Below are 16,938 nucleotides of genomic sequence, written 5' to 3'. Positions count from 1 at the left end.
TTGGGCTCTGCGCTCATGGCGGGTGCAGAGCTTGCTTGGGATTCCCTCTCTCTCTGCCCCTCCCCACCCCTCTGTCTCAAAATGAATACATAAACTTAAAAAAAAAAAAAAAAGAGGCTGATGGGGCACCTGGGTGGCTCAGTCGGTTATGTGTCCCACTTCGGGTCAGGTCATGATCTCGTGGTTCAACAGTATGGAGCCTCCTTGGGATCCTCTCTCTCCCTCTCGCTCGGCCCCTCCCCTGCTCTCTCGCTCAAAATAATAAATAAAACTTAAAAAAAAAAAACAGGCTGAATATTGGGGGTGTTTAGGGACCGAGGGGTGGCTTGAAATGCTCTAGGTAGAAAGGGGTTGGCTGGGAGCTCACTAAGGGGGGGGGGGTGATTCATGGGGTGACAATGTGGAGATACCTGGGTGAGGAAAAGGTACAGAGGATGGGAGGAAGGGCAGGGCTGGGGGTGGGGAGGTCTCTGGAGGCGGCTGGCTTCTAAGTGAACCTGACTTCTGCTACAGCCTTGAGCAGTGTGACTTTGGGCAAGAGCATCTTCTCAGGGTCAGTGGGCTGTTCTGTGAAATGGGTAGAAGCGTCCCTCCCCCAGGACTGGCCCGGATGCAAGACCATAGATCGACAAGCCCAGATGGCAAGGCCTGCCCTTGAATGTCAGTGGCAACTGGGCCAGTTTCCAGGTACTGGGGTCTAGGGATCAAAGGGAGGTCCTAGAAGGCTCTGGGGGAGAAAATGCTGGGTTTGAGGGGGGGGCTCCCCAGGGTGCAAGGATGATACACCCCCCTCCTACCAAAACCTTCCCCTGCAGACACCAGACAGGGTCTTCACTAAAGAGCACCGAAGGGCACTTCCCGGTCCTTTGAGTCGGGTCTGGGCGTTTGATGAAAACTTTTTACAGAAGTGAAAAGGCAGAGACTGTTTGCTGAACGCAACAGCACATGCCCTGAGATGTCATGCTGGTTGAGCCAACTCGTGTACACACGTGGAGAAAGCCCTAGAAGACAGAACCTAGGTGTCCCTCAGGGCGGGAACGCTAAGGCTTGTCGATCTTTGCTGGACTATATGCTCTACTTTGCACACTGCCCACGGGTGCTTTTATGAGTCGATGGTCATTGAAAACATAGCTCTAGGGGCGCCTGGGTGGCTCAGTCGGTTAAGCCTGCGACTTCGGCTCAGGTCATGATCTCCCGGTTCGTGGGTTCGAGCCCTGGGTTTGACTCTGTGCTGACAGCTCGGAGCCTGGAGCCTGCTTCGGATTCTGTGTGTGTGTCTCTCTCTCTTTGCCCTGCCCCCCTCACCCCGCCGCTGCGCGCTCTCTCACCCTCTCTAACATAAACATTAAAAACTAAATTTAAAAAACGGGGAGAAAAAACCCACAGAGCTCTAAGACCTGCCCCTGTGCTCCTCCGTAAGCTGACTCCAGGCAGGTGCACCAGGCCCCACCCTCTGCGGCCTCCTCCCCCCTGCACCCTCGGCTCTCCACACCCGCCCGGTACTGTGCAGCCCCCGGCCTCTGGCGTCCTTGGACGAGGGTTTCTTCTTGCTCTTGGCCTTCCGGCAGTCAAGGGTCAGGGAGGAGGGCTCCTGACTGGGTGCCGGCTGCTCTCACTGCGTTTGGTTTCCTTTGGGCGTCTCACCACCCTTTACTTGGGAGAGAGGCTTTCCTGGACACCTCGCGGGCTTCGAATTTGGAATGACTCAAAAAGATGCGGCGGGATTTCTACTTAGCCTGTCAAAGCGGCGCCTGCCTACGGTCGCAGCTGGGACCTTGACCTCTGGCCGCTCTCGCCCAGTTTTTTTTTTTTTTTTTTTTTTAATTTTTTTTTTTTAATGTTTTATTTATTTTTGAGACAGAGACAGAGCATGAACGGGGGAGGGGCAGAGAGAGAGGGAGACACAGAATCGGAAGCAGGCTCCAGGCTCTGAGCCATCAGCCCAGAGGCCGACGCGGGGCTCGAACTCATGGACCGCGAGATCGTGACCTGAGCTGAAGTCGGCCGCTCAACCGACTGAGCCACCCAGGTGCCCCTCTTGCCCAGTTTTAACACGTGCGTGTGGGCTCAGTTCGGATTTTCCTCTTAACGTCAGACCACCTTAAAGGTAACTTTAGCCCACGCCTTCACACTGGGGCACTGCAGCAGGTGCACGCTGGAGGGCTCCCCGTGTGGCCCCAGGGCTCCCGCGAGGCCAACGAAGGCACCACAAGGGCCGGTGAGTCCAAGCCTGTTTATTTGGTCTCCTGTGCACTCAGGCCTGCATCACCGGCCTGGACTTCTCAGCCTGCAGCTTCACTCCGGAGCCCGCGAAGCCGGTGCCGCCCTGGGGAGGGGGGGACGAGGCCAAGGTGGAGACAGGTCGGGCTGCAGGGCCCGTTGGGCGGGTATCCTAAGCCCGCAAGGTGAGGCAGGACCCCAGCTTAGGAAGGCGGGGGTGGGGCGTGGAGGAGGCAGGGCGGGGTCCTACTCCCCAGTAGGTGCGGGCGTAGGGAGAGGACGGGGGCGGGGTCCTGGGGAGGCGGGTCACCGCTCACCCGCTGCAGCACGATGATGTCCCGGTCGGTCAGCTTCTCCCCGTTCACGGGGTCTACCATGTCTTTCCGAATCAACTTCTGCACGCACTCCAGGGTGACCACAGCCCCACTTCGGTGAGAGTGAGGGTGGGAGACAGCGATCAGAGAAGGCCCCGCTCGGGTGAGGGACAGCCACACTGCCCGGCCCGGCCCGGCCCTGCAGGTCCCCAGGTCATCCTCCCCGGGCGACTCACGAGGGCCTCAGCACAGCGCAAGGCGTGGCGTTGCTCAGGCTGTCGCGGGTCACAGCGCACACGTAGCGCTCACTGCGTGTGATGAGCCCCACGCGGTCCACGGAGCTGTCCAGCGGCGTGAAGCGCACGGGTGTCAGGTCAGACATGCGCAGCGGCTTCCCAGACATGGGGCAGGTCACGGTGCGCGACTGTGCAGGACAGGAGGGGGGCGGGGCGGTCAACAGGCCGGGCTGGGGCCAGGTGGAGGGAGGATGGGGGTCCCGGGCAGGGAAGGAGGCGCTGGGGACACTGGGGGACTCGGGTCCTCTGTGCCAAGCGGGCACAGGGTGCTGGGGATGCTCACGGGCTTCTCCAGCTTGGTGGCCTTGGCCTCGGGGGTCAGCGACGGGATCCAGAAGCTGGGCAGTGCTTTGTCCTTGTCCTTGCCCGTGGGGCCCGCACTGGCCCCGGGGTGGGCGTCATCTGCGGGAGGGAGAGGGGCCCGGATGCCGCACCCAGGGAGGCACCCGGCCCTGCGGGACCCGTGCCCCCCGGCAAGTCCGCTCCCCCTCACCTGGACCGGTCTCGGGGGCGGCCTTGGGCGTGAAGGGGTTGAGGGGCCGGCTCACGATGGCTGCCTCCTTCTCCAGGAAGCCCCGCACCTGGTCCTGCGCCGCCGCCCGCTGCAGCTCTTTCTGTTCCTCACGCCGGGCACCCCGCTGCTTCCCGTAGGCCTGTGGGCAGCGAGAAAGAAGTGGGCTCGGCACCTTCCCGTGCGTTGTGGCGTTTGAGGGTGGCTCTTCCCATTTCACAGACGGGTAAACCGAGGCCTCCGCAGGGGACGGTCCTGGCAGCGGCAGTTAGTAGAGGCTGGTAACTGCCTGAGTGTGAGTCTTTTTAAGTTATTTAAAGTTTATTTTGAGAGAGAGAGGGAGCGTGGGCGCATGCCCAAGTGGGAGAGGGAGAGAGAATCCCAAGCAGGCTGTGTACTGTCGGTGGAGTCCAACACGGGGCTCGAACCCACGACCTGAGCCGCGGTCGGACGCTGAAGCGACAGGGTGTGAATCTTTAACCCGTGGGTGTTGTAATCTGTGGCGTGGCTCTGCTGCCTTTGCTCGTCCCTTCCCCCACTGCAGGGCACTTAGGTCATTTCCCATTTAGCTGGTTTGGGACTCATTGGCCTCTTTGCTCCTAGGCAGCAGGGTGGTCAGCAGCTTGGCAGGGGACAGACGGCCAGAGCTTAAACCTTGCCTCCGTCACCGAGGAGCTCTGTGGCCTCCAGTAAGTGCTGTGACTCCTCCCGGCCTCAGTTTCTTCATTTGTAAAACAGGCTAACAATGGCGACTGACCGCGGAGGTTCACTGGGTTACGCGGGAGATTTTCGGCACAGAGCAAGTGCTCGATTCATGTGCCCGTGGGCCATATTATATTGATTTTACAGGGTAGGTACTGTAGATCCTGTCCTGCCCTCGAGGCGAGCTCCAGGAGGGTTAAGAAGCAATGAACGTTCACAGAACCCTAAGTGTGCAGGTGGTACGGGTGTGTGGAGACACAGGGACACAGCGCTGGGTTCTAGGACTGCCCCGGGCCACCCAGCTGCGTGAGGAGAAGACGGAGGGGAACTGGTGCTTGGGAGGACCTCTAGCACGGTCACCCTGATGAGAGAGCACCCAGGCGGCCACTAAGCCATGCAGAGGGTATAGGCACAGGGAAAGCCACTTACTCAAGACAAAAGGCTCAACAAGAAACTAACCCTTGGGGCGCCTGGGTGGCTCTGTGGGTTAAGTATCTGATTCTTTTTTCTTTTTTTTTTAATGTTTATTTATTTTTGACAGAGAGAGAGAGAGAGAGAGAGAACATGAACAGGGGAGGGGCAGAGAGAGAGGAAGACACAGAATCCAAAGCAGGCTCCAGGCTCTGAGCTGTCAGCACAGAGCCCGATGCGGGGCTCGAACTCACAGGCCGTGAGATCATGACCTGAGCCGAAGTCGGACGCTCAACCGACTGAGCCACCCAGGCGCCCCAGTATCTGACTCTTGATTTCAGCTCGGGTCATGATCTCCCAGGTTTGGGTTCGTGAGTTCAAGCCCCACGTCAGGCTCTGCACTGATAGTGAGGAACCTGCTTAGGATTCTTTCTCCCTCTCTCTCTGCCCTTCCCCGCCCCCCCTGATATTTCTCTCTCTAAATAAATAAATAAATAAACTTAAAAAAAAGAAAAAAATAGGGTGCCTAGGTGGCTCAGTCGGTGAAGTGTCCAACTTTGGCTCAGGTCATAATCTCACGGCTCATGGGTTTGAGCTCCGTGTCGGGCTCTGTGCTGAGCTTGAAGCCTAGAGCCTGCTTTAGATTCTGTGTCTCCCACTCTCTCTCTCTCTCTGCCGCTCTCCTGCTCATGCTCAGACTCTGCCTCTCTCTCTCAAAAATACATAAACATTAAAAACAAAAACAAAGAATCTAACCCTCAGTGTTTCTGGAGCTCTAGGAAGCCTGGCAGGAAAAGGAGGGAGATCGACCAGCTGCGCCTCAAACACGGCGATAAACGGGGTCCCTCCTACCCACAAAATGAGTTCAGCCGTGGAAAGTGGGCATGGCTCCAAGTAAATGCCTCGAGAATTCTGATCTGTGAGCATCTCCCACACGCCCTGCAGCGCCCTCTGATTTGGCCCTGTCAGCCCATTTGAGAGGCAGTGCAACCGAGGCCCAGGGAGATGAGGTGACATCAGTCAATTTACCAAGTGTTCACAGAGAACCTAGGGCCATGGGGTGGGCAAAAGATCTGTTCCCTGCCCCTGGGGCCTGCCATCTAGTGGCGGAAGTGGGCACACGTCAGCCACAGGCTGAGTCACAACCGTAAGTGTCAAGAGGTTGGGGGGGCGGGGGCAGACCCTTGAGGCCCTGGACTAGCAGGAGGTCAGAGGAGGCGACGCCTGGGAGGAAATCTGGAGAAGGAGAAGGAGCTAACCAGGAGAAGCGGGGGACGGGACGGTGCGCCAAGCAGAGGGAACAGCATAGGCAAAGGCTCAGAGGGAAAAGGAACTTAGACAAGAAGGCCAGAGAGGCTCTGTGAGCTCGGGATCAAAGCCGCCCGCCCGTGCCCCCATCCCCATCACCTTCATCTGCCGGGCGATCTCCTTCTTCTGGTGCAAAATGTACTCCAGGATCGCCTCACGCTCGTACAGGTAACCATCCGGGCTGTAAGGACAGGACGGGATGGGAAGCCATAGGCTCCCTGCCCTGGGCACGCACGAAGCGTCTTCCAGGCGGCAGGTCACGCGGTGCCTAGCACAGCTCTCTGAGTGACCACGCCATTTTCACTATCCTGGCTTTGCCTTGTAGGGAAAATCTTGTGCAATAAAGGGCTAGCTCAGCGGGCCGCGTTCTCCAAACCCTACACGTTCCAAAGGACTCGGCCCTTGAACCAGCTCCCAGGAGGGAGCCTCTGAGCCCTTGGAATGTGCTGCCTGATAAAAGTGTCTTAGTTCACCTGGTGGGGGAGGTGGCTGGGCCATGTGGTATGAGGTTAGACCTCTGGAGGGCCTGGAGACCAAAGTCACGCCATGCCTGAGTTACCGGCCTCCAGTAAAATCCCTGGACGCTGGGGCTCCCATGAGTTTCCCCCGGTGGGCGGCGCCCATGTCTGCCTGCTGTCACATGTCGTTGTCGGGAGACTAGCGCTGTCTGTGTGACCCTATTAGGAGAGGACAACTGGAGGCTCGATCCTGGTCCCTCCTGGGCTCGGCCCCATGTGCCTTCTCCCCTGACTGACTTAATCTCCATCTTTGTACCGTAATAAGCCGTCACTGACTCTTAACCACCTTTCTGAGTTGCGAGTTCTTCCAATGAATCACTGAACCTGCAGGTGGCCTCAGGGACCCTGAGCCACAGTCTGCTCTCGTCACTATGTCTGTAAAACAGACCTGTAAAGTGAGCCCATATTTAGTCACTGGACTAAGCACCTTGTACCCATTATCTCACCGAGGCCTCTGCCAGACCACAAGGCGGGGAATGGTAAATGCTCCACACATAAGCTATTATTATGTGCCAGGCAATGATCCAAGGGCCCTACCCTCTGTTACGGATGTATTCTTTTCCACATCCCTGGGCAACACGTTAGGATCATGCCCATGTCTCAGATGAGCACACTGAGGCTCTTGAGGGGTTAAGGGGCTTGCCCAGGGCGCCCTGGCTGTGCAGGCGGTTCCCCACACCCCCAGTGCAGTTCCCCAGCTCACGTGACGACAGGGTCGTGGCAGGGCTGCAGAGAGAGGCAGCAGCAGTCAAAGTCCTTGACAGCATCCCGGCTCAGTCGAATGTTCTGGGTCCCATAGCCTGAGGCCGCTGGGGACAGACAGAGGCAGAGGGATGGAGGGACAGGAGAGGTGCCCCTTGCGAAACCCCAAGAGAAAGGCACAGAGAGAACTTGCATGTGGGGGGGGGGTGTGTTGGGCGGGACTCCGAGAGACAGGCAGTCAAGAGCTCGGGCTGTGTGTGTGCATTGGGGGCGGGGCATAACCCTCAGGAAGGTGTCAATCCAGAGGGTAAGCAACAGGCTGTCACCGAAGTTGCCAGGTAGAGAGGCTCACGCCTGACTCCCCTCAGCCCAGACTCAAGGGCGTGGCCCTCTCTGGGCCTCAGTTTCTGCCTCTGGAATATGGCTACGACAAGCCATAAGCGCCCACTGCAGGGGCACGGGATCGCGTGGGCTGTTACTCTTAGTGTCATGATCATCGGTCGGCGGGGGGGGGGGGGGGGGAGAGACATGCCCAGAAGACACAACCGGAGGTGCAAAGTGAGATGGTGCCTTTGAGATACAACTGTCCCCCCTCCCAAACCCAGTACCTGTGTCCTTCTTCTTCTCGTGGTAGGTATAGACGGCCCCTGCCGTGCAGTTCTTGCCGTGCCGGGTCATCCTGCGGGGAGGAGGAGGGGACAGTTGCAGGGCTGTGGTGGAGGGAGGCCCCAGGGAGGACAGGCCCTCGGAGCCGACCTGCCCCTGGCCTTGCCAGATGGGAAAACGGGGGGTGGGTCAGCGGAGGACAGTCTCACACGCGTCGACTGGTTAGGAAATACCCACAGACTCCAAAAAGAAAGACAGCATTTTACTTTGGAAAGTGACCTACACTCTGCTTGTGGAATCATGCATCAGAAGGGGTGCACCCTTTGAGTTACTCTGAGGCGGCGGAAGGAGGGTTCTCTGAAATCGAGAAGTTCTGGCAGCAGATGAGGATGCGTGGGGCTCCTTACATACAGACACGGTGAAGTGAGGGGCCTCAGAGATGTTCTGTTTGGGGTTATGTATGCATGTGTGTGCTCGGTGTATGCCTACAGGCTCACTGCAGTGGAGTGCGGTTTTGGGGGGTTCACCACCCTCTCGCCTGGGTGGGTGAAAGCACATGTAAGCAAAGGGGAAATCTGCACTATGGTCCAATTGTTTCCAAACATGATCGATTGCACCGGGATAAATTCCCATTTTCTTTCTTTCTTTTTAAGTTTATTCATTTATTTTGAGAGAGAGAGAGAAAGCATGAGTCGGGAGGGGCAGAAAGACAGAATCTCAAGCAGGCTCTGGACTGTCAGCACGGAGCCCGACGTGGGGCTCGAACTCACGAACCGTGAGCTCATGACCCGAGCCGAAGTCGGATGCTTAACTGACTGAGTCAGCTGGGTGCCCCGGAATTCACATTTTCAAAACAGGTGTTCTAGTGGAACTGACTGTACATGGGGCTCTGGCAAATCAACAAGAAAAAAAAAAACAGCCACCCTGACAGGAAAATGAGCAAAGGATGTGAAAAGGCAACTTACAGAAGCAGCTCAAAGACTAACGAGCGTATGGAGAGATAATCCAGCTCTCTTCAGATGAAAACCACAGTGAGATAGCACTTCATACCTATCATCATCAGGCTGACAGGCGAAACTTCAAAAAGCTGGGTAAGACCAGGGCTTGGTGAGGACACACGATCTGTTTCAGGACCCTTAAGGCAATGCAGCAGGGAGAGTGGACAGGGTCAGCCTCCTGGAACACAGGCTGGTGGTACTTTAGCCAGGTAAGCATAGGTGATTCTGCACCATGGGTGATGGGCCCCAAAGACATTCTCAGAGACACCCACAAGGAGCATGCCCAAGGATGTCCACAGCAGTGTTATTTATACCAGAGGGGAGTCAAAGGCACCTGATGTCCCTCCCTGGGAGAATGGGTGGTGACAGCCCATCCTGGAGACCACCCAGCAGTGAGATGCAATCTGCTAGATACATGCAAGGTGTCACAGGTGGATCTTAACACTGGGTATAAAAAATAAGAAAAAAAAAAAAGTAAGGGGCACCTGGGTAGCTCAGCCAGTGGAGCATCTGATTCTTGATTTCGGATCAGGTCACGTTCCTGGGGTCGTGGGATCGAGCCCTGAGTTGGACACTGTGCTGAGGGTGGATCCTGCTTAAGATTCTCTTTCTCTCCCCCTCTCCCCTGTTCATGTGCACATACTCTCTCTAAAATAATAAAATACATAAAATTTAAAAAATAAAACAGAATTACTACCAATCTACGTGTGTACAAGATAGTATATTTTATTGTTTTACTTATTTTTGAGAGAGAAAGAGAGAAAGAGGAGCATGGGAAGGGCACAGAGAAAGGGAGAGAGAGAGAATCCAAAGCAGGCTCTGCACTGTCAGCTCGGAACTTAACATGGGGTTCAAACTCACGAACCGTGAGATCATGACCTGAGCGGAAATCAAGAGTTGAATGCTTAACCACCACACTGAGCCACCCAGGCGCCCCAAGATAGTGCGTATTAAAGAATACTTACAAACAAGAGCGTGTGTATTCTGCATATCGGAGTGGTTGCCCATGTGTCAGTGGGGACTAATCAGGGGCTGGAGCTACAGGAGGGGGTTGTAGGCTATAGGGATCAAGGATTGGGCAAGATGACCTTCAGCCTGGGCTTGAGTCCAGGGTTGGCCCCGCACTGGCTGTTGTGACCCTAGGGTGGCCATTTCCTTTCTCTGAGCCTTGGTTTAATTTGGCAAAAAGTTAATCATCCCTGGGCTAACCATGGGATCTCATTGCCGGGACTGGATTTCTGTGACAGCTGAGTGAGTCCTGCTCAGACCCTGGCTGGCACATAGGCGGTGTTCAGGAAATATTCTCTCTGGCTCTCTGGTTGTGAGAAAGGTCCAGAAGGCTGGGGTGGAGCCGGGGGCAGGGGGACACAGCCAAGGACTCCCAAACTGCAAAAAGTAACTTTGTCTCCATTCCCCTCTTCTGGTCGCCTTCAGACTCTTGTCTTTCACATTCAGAACTTGAACCACAAAACTCTCTCCCTCTCCGAGCTATGGATCTCGCTCTCCCCCTACTGGCGATTTCCTCTCAGAAGCTGATTTTTGTTCTTCGGTGTATGGACATAGATCTGATGCGTGTTGACAGAGATGTATGCCCTTGTGACTGCCACCCCAGTCGAGACACAAAACATTTCACCCCAGTGGTGGCCACTGTGCTGCTTGCGACAGCTAACCTTGGTGAAACACCCCAACTTGACCCATGGCCCTCCTCCAACTTCCCCTCACCCCCAAGCTTTTGAGCAAACATCCAGCACCTGCTGTCTCCCCTCGCTCACCTGCCAGGCACTCCTCCCCCCACCCTCTGGCTTCAGTCCCAGCCCCCCCAACTGCCACTCATGAAGGTCACATTGACCTCCTCATGGCCAAATTCCCTACTCTATTCTTAGTTGTCAACTGCCTTGACCCTCTGTGGGATTTGGCACACAGCTGCTCGTCTTGTGGCCAATGACAGGGGTTTCTACGCTCTTTGGCTTCATGGCCATGGCCGGAGACATTTTCCCTCCAAGAGTAAAAGAAGCAACTACAGAGGCAACCTTTTTTTTTTTTTTTTTTTTTTTTTGACTTGGCCAGGTGATAATGGAACAGTCCCACAGAACACTGCTAAGATCCCTGACCCCACGCCAACTCTCTGTGCCCCCATCTCATTGATTGTCCAACCTCAACCACTCTCTGAAGTCTGGCCCATGACCATTTTTCAGATGGGCAAAAGGATTCTTAGAAGTGAAGCCATTGCCTAGGGCAGCGGTTCTCAAAGTAAGGTCCGGGGATCCTAGAAGGGTTCCTAAGATACCTTCAGGGGATCCACAAGCTATTTCCATAATAATAACATGTGTTTGCCTTTGTTACTCTCGCTCTCTCACAAGTGCACAGTGGAGTTTTCCAGAGACAGCGTGACACATGAGGATGTTGTTGCTCCCACCGCAAACTGAGTGTATGCTTCTGCATCCTTGGGTTTTAAAAATGTTTTAGGGGCGCCTGCCTGGCTCAGTTGGTGGAGCATGGGACTCTTAATCTCAGGGTCCTGAATTCAAGCCCCACAGTGGGTGTGGAGCGATTTTTAAATAACGTTTTATTATGCTAAGAGAAAGGAAGCTGGCACAAAGGCCATGTATCGTAGGGTTCCACGTATAAGAAATGTCCAGAACAGGCAAATCCATGGAGACAGAAAGCAGAATGGTGGTTACCACAGGATGGGAGAAGGGGAAGTGAGGAGTGGCTTTCTGGTTTCTTTTTGGGGTGATGAAAATGTTCTAGAATGATAAGTGGTGGTGATTGCACAAAATAGTGTATATATCACTTTAAATGGATGAATCTTGTGTTATGTGAATTACTGCTCAATAAAAACCTTTTTCTTTTTCTTTTTTAACGTTTATTTATTTTTGAGACAGAGAGAGACAGAGCATGAACGGGGGAGGGGCAGAGAGAGGGAGACACAGAATCCGAAACAGGCTCCAGGCTCTGAGCTGTCAGCACAGAGCCCGACGCGGGGCTCGAACTCACAGACCACGAGATCATGACCTGAGCTGAAGTCAGCCGCTTAACCAACTGAGCCACCCAGGCGCCCCAAACCTTTTTCTTTTTTAAAGTTTATTTAGACAGAGAGAGAGAAAAAGAGAGAGTGAAGAAGGGGCAGACAGAGAGGGAGAGAGAAGAATCCCAGGCAGGCTCCACGCTGTCAGTACGGAGCCCAATGCGGGGCTCGAACCCATGAACCGTGAGATCATGCCCTGAGCTGAAACCAAGAGTCGGACGCTTTACCGACTGAGCCACTCAGGCGCCCCATAAAAACCTTTTTTCACATCAGGTTTAATTTCTGGTACAGCAAATATGAATCGATAGAACTCACATAAACAAAAGTTCTCTGGAGTCCTGGATGACTTTTACGACACGGAGACCAAAAAGTTTAAGAGCTGCTGGCCACGGGCTAACGGGCTGGTGGGCGGCCGTGGCAGGACCCACCGCGGCTGTATGGTCTCCTCATTAGGGCCAAGTTCAAAACAGAGAACAGAACTACTGCCATCTGCTGTCGCTAGTATTTCAGAGAAATTCCAAAATCCTATCTCCTGCTTATCATCATGCCCCACTTCTGGGGGAGGAAACAGGCTCGGGCATCCCCCAGCTGGGAAGGGGAACCCAGGCAAGCAGGCTGCGGAGCCGCCCCCTTAACCGCGTGACAACTGTCAGTCCTCCCAAGAGGGTGACAGTCTGAGGACACAGGCCAACCCATTTCCCACCCCCCCTTTTTTTTTTGTACAAAGCCTTCAAGATCTGGACTATGCTTTACTCTTTCAACCCATTTCAATTCAGACGCGAAACGTTCACTGGAGATACTTGACCTCTATTTAGGTTTTGTGATTTACGGCTGCCAAGGTACATTCACATACCGCCTCTGTTCCGAACATGCTTACAAGGTTTCCGATAACTCGGTCTAGTGTTGGCGTTTCTATTTAAATGAATTAAAATGAAAGAACCGAGAAAAATTCAGTCCCTCAAGTCAAACTAGCCACTTAGTAAAGTGCTGCACGGCCTCTTGGGACTAGCAGCTAGGGCTCGAAGGGCACAGGGCACAGCGCTGCGATGGGACTTTTAAAAACCATGACCACAATACCATTAACACGCTAATGGTTCTGGCTGGCGTTCAAATTACCGACTCCCTGCCGTCTTTCTCTGCAGTTGGTTTTCTGAACTCTAAAACCAGTGGCTCTTAACCTTTTGGTGGGGTCAGAGATCCCTTTGAGAACCTAGAGAATGCCACACACCCATCTCCCTAAAAGGTGTGTGCCAGGCCATTCCAGGGGTACGAAGGCTTCTGTGTTAAAGGAAACCAAGGAGCTAATTACACTCAAGGAAATCACAGACTTAGGACGGGGTGTAAGCAGTACCGAGAGAGTTCGCTAAAAGCAAAAGTGAGCATCTGAGATTCTCCTGTTTTTTTCAAGTTTTTATTTATTTAAGTAATCTCTACGCCCAATGTGGGGCTCGAACTCACAGCCCTAAGATCAAGAATCACAAACCCCTCCGACTGAGCCAGCCAGGCACCCCCAGAGATTCTCTATTAATAATGGCTGATGCAGGGGCGCCTGGGTGGCTCAGTTGGTTAAGCATCTGACTTTGGCTGCGGTTAAGATCTTGCAGTTTGTGGGTTCAAGCCCCACATCGGGCTCTGTCCTGACAGCTAAGAGTCTGGAGCCCGCTTTAGATTCTGTGTCTCCCTCTCCCTCTGCCCCTCCCCTGCTTGTACCCTCTCTCTCTCAAAAATAAATAAACATTAAAAAAAATTTTTAGGAGCACCTGGGTGGCTCCGTTGGTTGAGTGTCCAACTTCAGCTCAGGTCATGATCTCGTGGTTTGTGGGTTCGAGCCCCGCATTGGGCTCTGTGCTGACAGCTCAGAGCCCGGAGCCTGCTTTGGATTCTGTGTCTCCCTCTCTCTCTGCCCCTCCCCTGCTCATGCTCTGTCTCTCTGTCTCTCAATAATAAATAAACATTAAAAAAATAATAATAATTTTTTTTTAATTTAAAGGGACACCTGGGTGGCTCAGTCGGTAGAGCGTCCAACTTCAAGCTCAGGTCATAATCTCACGGTTTGTGGGTTCAAGCCCCGCGCTGGGCTCTGTGCTGACAGCCCCGAGCCTGGAGCCCGCTTTGGATTCTGTGTCTCCCTCTCTCTCTGCCCCTCCCCCACTCATGCTCTGTCTCTCTCTGTCTCTCAAAAATGAATAAACGTTAAAAAAAGAGAAAAGATAAGTAAAAGAAGGGGAAAATCATTTTGCATCCCCTGATGACACAGTTGACAAGGCAACGATTGTTGAGGGATGCCCTTAAGGGAAAGACTGAAGGGAACTGCATGTTCGCAGGGTGCCAATACCCGTTAGCGGAAAGGATAAAAATGTAACTTTACAGTGCAGGTTTGGCTCTTCCTATCTGCATCAGTCGGCTAGGGCTGCCAGAACAAAATTCCATCTACTGGAATGTGGCTTAGACAACAGGCGTTTATTTGTGGAGATATTTATGGTTCTGGAGGCTGGAAGTCCAAGATCACGGTGCTAGCATGGTCAGCTTCTGGTGAGGACTCTCTCTTCCTGGCTCCCGGATAGCTGGCCGCCTTCTTGCTGTGTCCTCACAGGGCAGAGAGCGTGCTCTCTGGCATCTCCTCCTGTCCTAACAACACCAACCCCACGCGGTAGGACTCCACTCCCACGATCTCACGTAACCTTCATTTTGTCCGTCACAGACAATCTCCGAAATAGTCGTATTGCTGGCGAGGGCTTCAACATAAGGAACGTGGCAGGGATCAACCAAAAAGGGTCAGGATAGTAAAGATTTTGGACTTTGGGGGCGCCTGGGTGGCTCAGTCGGTGGAGCGTCGGGACTTCGGCTCAGGTCATGATCTCACGGTTCGTGAGTTCGAGCCCGGGGTCGGGCTCTGGGCCGATGGCTTGAAGCCTGCTTCAGATCGTGTGTCTCCTTCTCTCTCTGCCCCTCCCCCACTCGTGCTCTTTGTCTCTCTCCAAAATAAATAAACATTAAAAAAAAAAAAAAAAAGATTTTTGACTTCGTAGCCCATTGGGCCCCTGTCACAACTACTCAGCTCGGCTCTCCTATGGCAAGAGCAGCCGTGGACACCACGGACATGAACGTGCATGGCTGTGTTCCAATAAAAGTCTCCTTGTGGACACGGACATCTGAATCACACAAATTGCCATGGGTCACAAGATATCATTTCTTTTGATTTTGTCTAATTTTTTAAAAACGTTACAACCGTTCTTAGTTTGCAGGCTGTACAAAGACAAGTGGGGGTTGCAAATCATATATCCAATCAAGGAATAACATCTAGAATATACGAAAGACTTATAACTCAATAATAAAAAGATGAGCGACCCAATTTAAAAATAGGCAAGGGGTGGGGTGAGGGGGCGCCTGGCTGGCTCGGTCCCTAGGGCACGTGACTCTTGATCTCAGGGTTGCAAGTTTGAGCCCCATGTTGCGTGTAGAGCAATTACTTAAAAACAAAATCTTTAAGGGGTGCCTTGGTGGCTCAGTTGGTTAAGGGTCAGACTTCGGCTCAGGTCATGATCCTGCAGTTCGTGAGTTCCGTGCTGACAGCTCAGAGCCTGGAGCCTGCTTCGGATTCTGTGTCTCCTTCTCTCTCTGCCCCTCCCTCACTCGCACTCTGTTTCTCTCTCTCTTTCTCAAAAAATAGACATTAGAAAATTATATTTAAAAAATCTTTCAAGCTAAATAGGGGTGCCTGGGTGGCGCAGTCGGTTGAGCATCAGACTCTTGGTTTTGGCTCAGGTCATGATCTCATGATTCATGAGATCGAGCCCCACAGACAGCATAGAGCCTGCCTGGGATTCTCTCTCTCCCCCTCCTCCGTTCATGGGTGCACTCTCTCTAAATAAATAAATAAAACTTTACTTTTTATTTTATTATTATTTTTTAATGTTTATTTTTTGAGAGGAGGGGAGAGGGGCAGAGAGAGAGGAAGACACACAATCTGAAGCAGGCTCCATCCAGGCTCTGAGCCATCAGCACAGAGCCCGATGCGGGGCTCGGACCCACAGACCGCAAGATCATGACCTGAGCTGAAGTCTGACGCGCCTAACCGACTGGACCACCCAGGCGCCCTAATAAAACTTTAAGTAATGCAATAAAAAACCACAGTGAGATACCAGTTCAAACCCACTAGGAGGATGACAACCGAAAAGTCAGATCATAACAAGTGTCGAGAAACTGGAACCCTTACACACTGAGTGGGAATGGAGGCTGGGGCAGCCACTGTGGAAAAGTCTGGCAGTTTCTCAAAAGCCTAAAGGTACAGTTCCCATTTGATTCAGCAATGCTGCTTCCGACAGAAATGAAAACACGTCCACACAAAAATTCTCACACAAATATTCTCAGCAGCGTTATCACAGAATCTGAAGCAGGTTCCAGGCTCCGAGCGGGCAGCAGAGAGTCCGACAGGGGGCCTGAACTCACAAACCCCAAGATCATGACCTGAGCCAAAGTCGGATGCTCAACCGACTGAGCCACCCAAGCGCCCCATAGGCGATAGGGATTCTTACATTATTCTCTGTGAGTTTGAACATTTTCACAATAAAACATTAAAGTAAAACCCTTCGAGGCCCAAGTTCACACCGACTCAACAGCACCATCGGGATGAGAACCCAGGTCGGCCTGACCCCAGACCTCCCCAGAGGAAAAGGTTAAAGCCTCCACCAACTCTGAGAAGGAAGGAGTTGTCAAAAAAAAAAAAAAAAAAATGCAGAGAAGACAGCGGCGGGCGACTGCACAATCTCCTCCGCCCTCCCGGTCACAGATGGGAAACTGAGGCCAGGAAAGGGGGTCCTTCTTCCTCAAGTCCCACTCCTTAGACCCTCCCAAGAGTCCCAGTCTCCTCCTTCCCCTGGGACCCCCGGCCCATAGCCCTCTATGGTGGAATACCAACACTTAAGAAGTGCCGGATGGAGGCCTGGCTACCTCCCGGGGATGCCGGGAGATGTAGTTCAGCTTCAGACACCGGGCGCCTGGAGTCGTCTATTAATGATTGACAGGGAGTCGGGAATTCGAAACCCTGTCCCTGTCTCCCTCAGGACCCCAGAAGTCTAGCCCGCGGGAAAGCGATCGCAGCAACACGATCCCCCCCACCCCCTGGAACTCACCTCACAAACGACTCCTCGACCCTCCGTCGCTTCTTCAACTGTGCCCCTACACCGGAAAGGAGGGCTGTTTTCCCCTCAGCGCTACGCCCACTTCCGCCCGGAAAAAGGACCGGAAGTAGAGCTGCCCCTAGTTGCCGAGATACTCTTCTGACTCGGTAAGTCCTCCCTTCTCCTCTCCCTCCCTCCGGAAAC

General features: G+C 53.6%; 1 protein-coding gene across 1 annotated transcript; it reads right to left on the bottom strand.

Moving 5' to 3' along the window:
- Window positions 1-1,334: 1,334 nt before the first annotated feature.
- NOSIP (nitric oxide synthase interacting protein) lies at window positions 1,335-16,850 on the bottom strand. Its single transcript, XM_049621597.1, has 9 exons — window positions 16,747-16,850; window positions 7,591-7,661; window positions 6,984-7,089; window positions 5,862-5,943; window positions 3,324-3,483; window positions 3,114-3,232; window positions 2,771-2,958; window positions 2,538-2,646; window positions 1,335-2,326 (listed from the first exon to the last, which is right to left on the bottom strand). The coding sequence occupies exons 2-9, from the start codon at window positions 7,658-7,660 to the stop codon at window positions 2,255-2,257; spliced, it is 906 nt and encodes a 301-aa protein (XP_049477554.1). The 5' UTR covers window position 7,661; window positions 16,747-16,850; the 3' UTR covers window positions 1,335-2,254.
- Between the last annotated feature and the right edge of the window lie 88 nt (window positions 16,851-16,938).

This window comes from Panthera uncia (assembly GCF_023721935.1).
Source record: "Panthera uncia isolate 11264 chromosome E2 unlocalized genomic scaffold, Puncia_PCG_1.0 HiC_scaffold_19, whole genome shotgun sequence".
Classification (NCBI taxonomy): domain Eukaryota; kingdom Metazoa; phylum Chordata; class Mammalia; order Carnivora; family Felidae; genus Panthera; species Panthera uncia.
The sequence above is the reverse complement of the archived record's forward strand: the minus strand, read 5'-3'. Positions and strand labels throughout refer to the sequence as shown.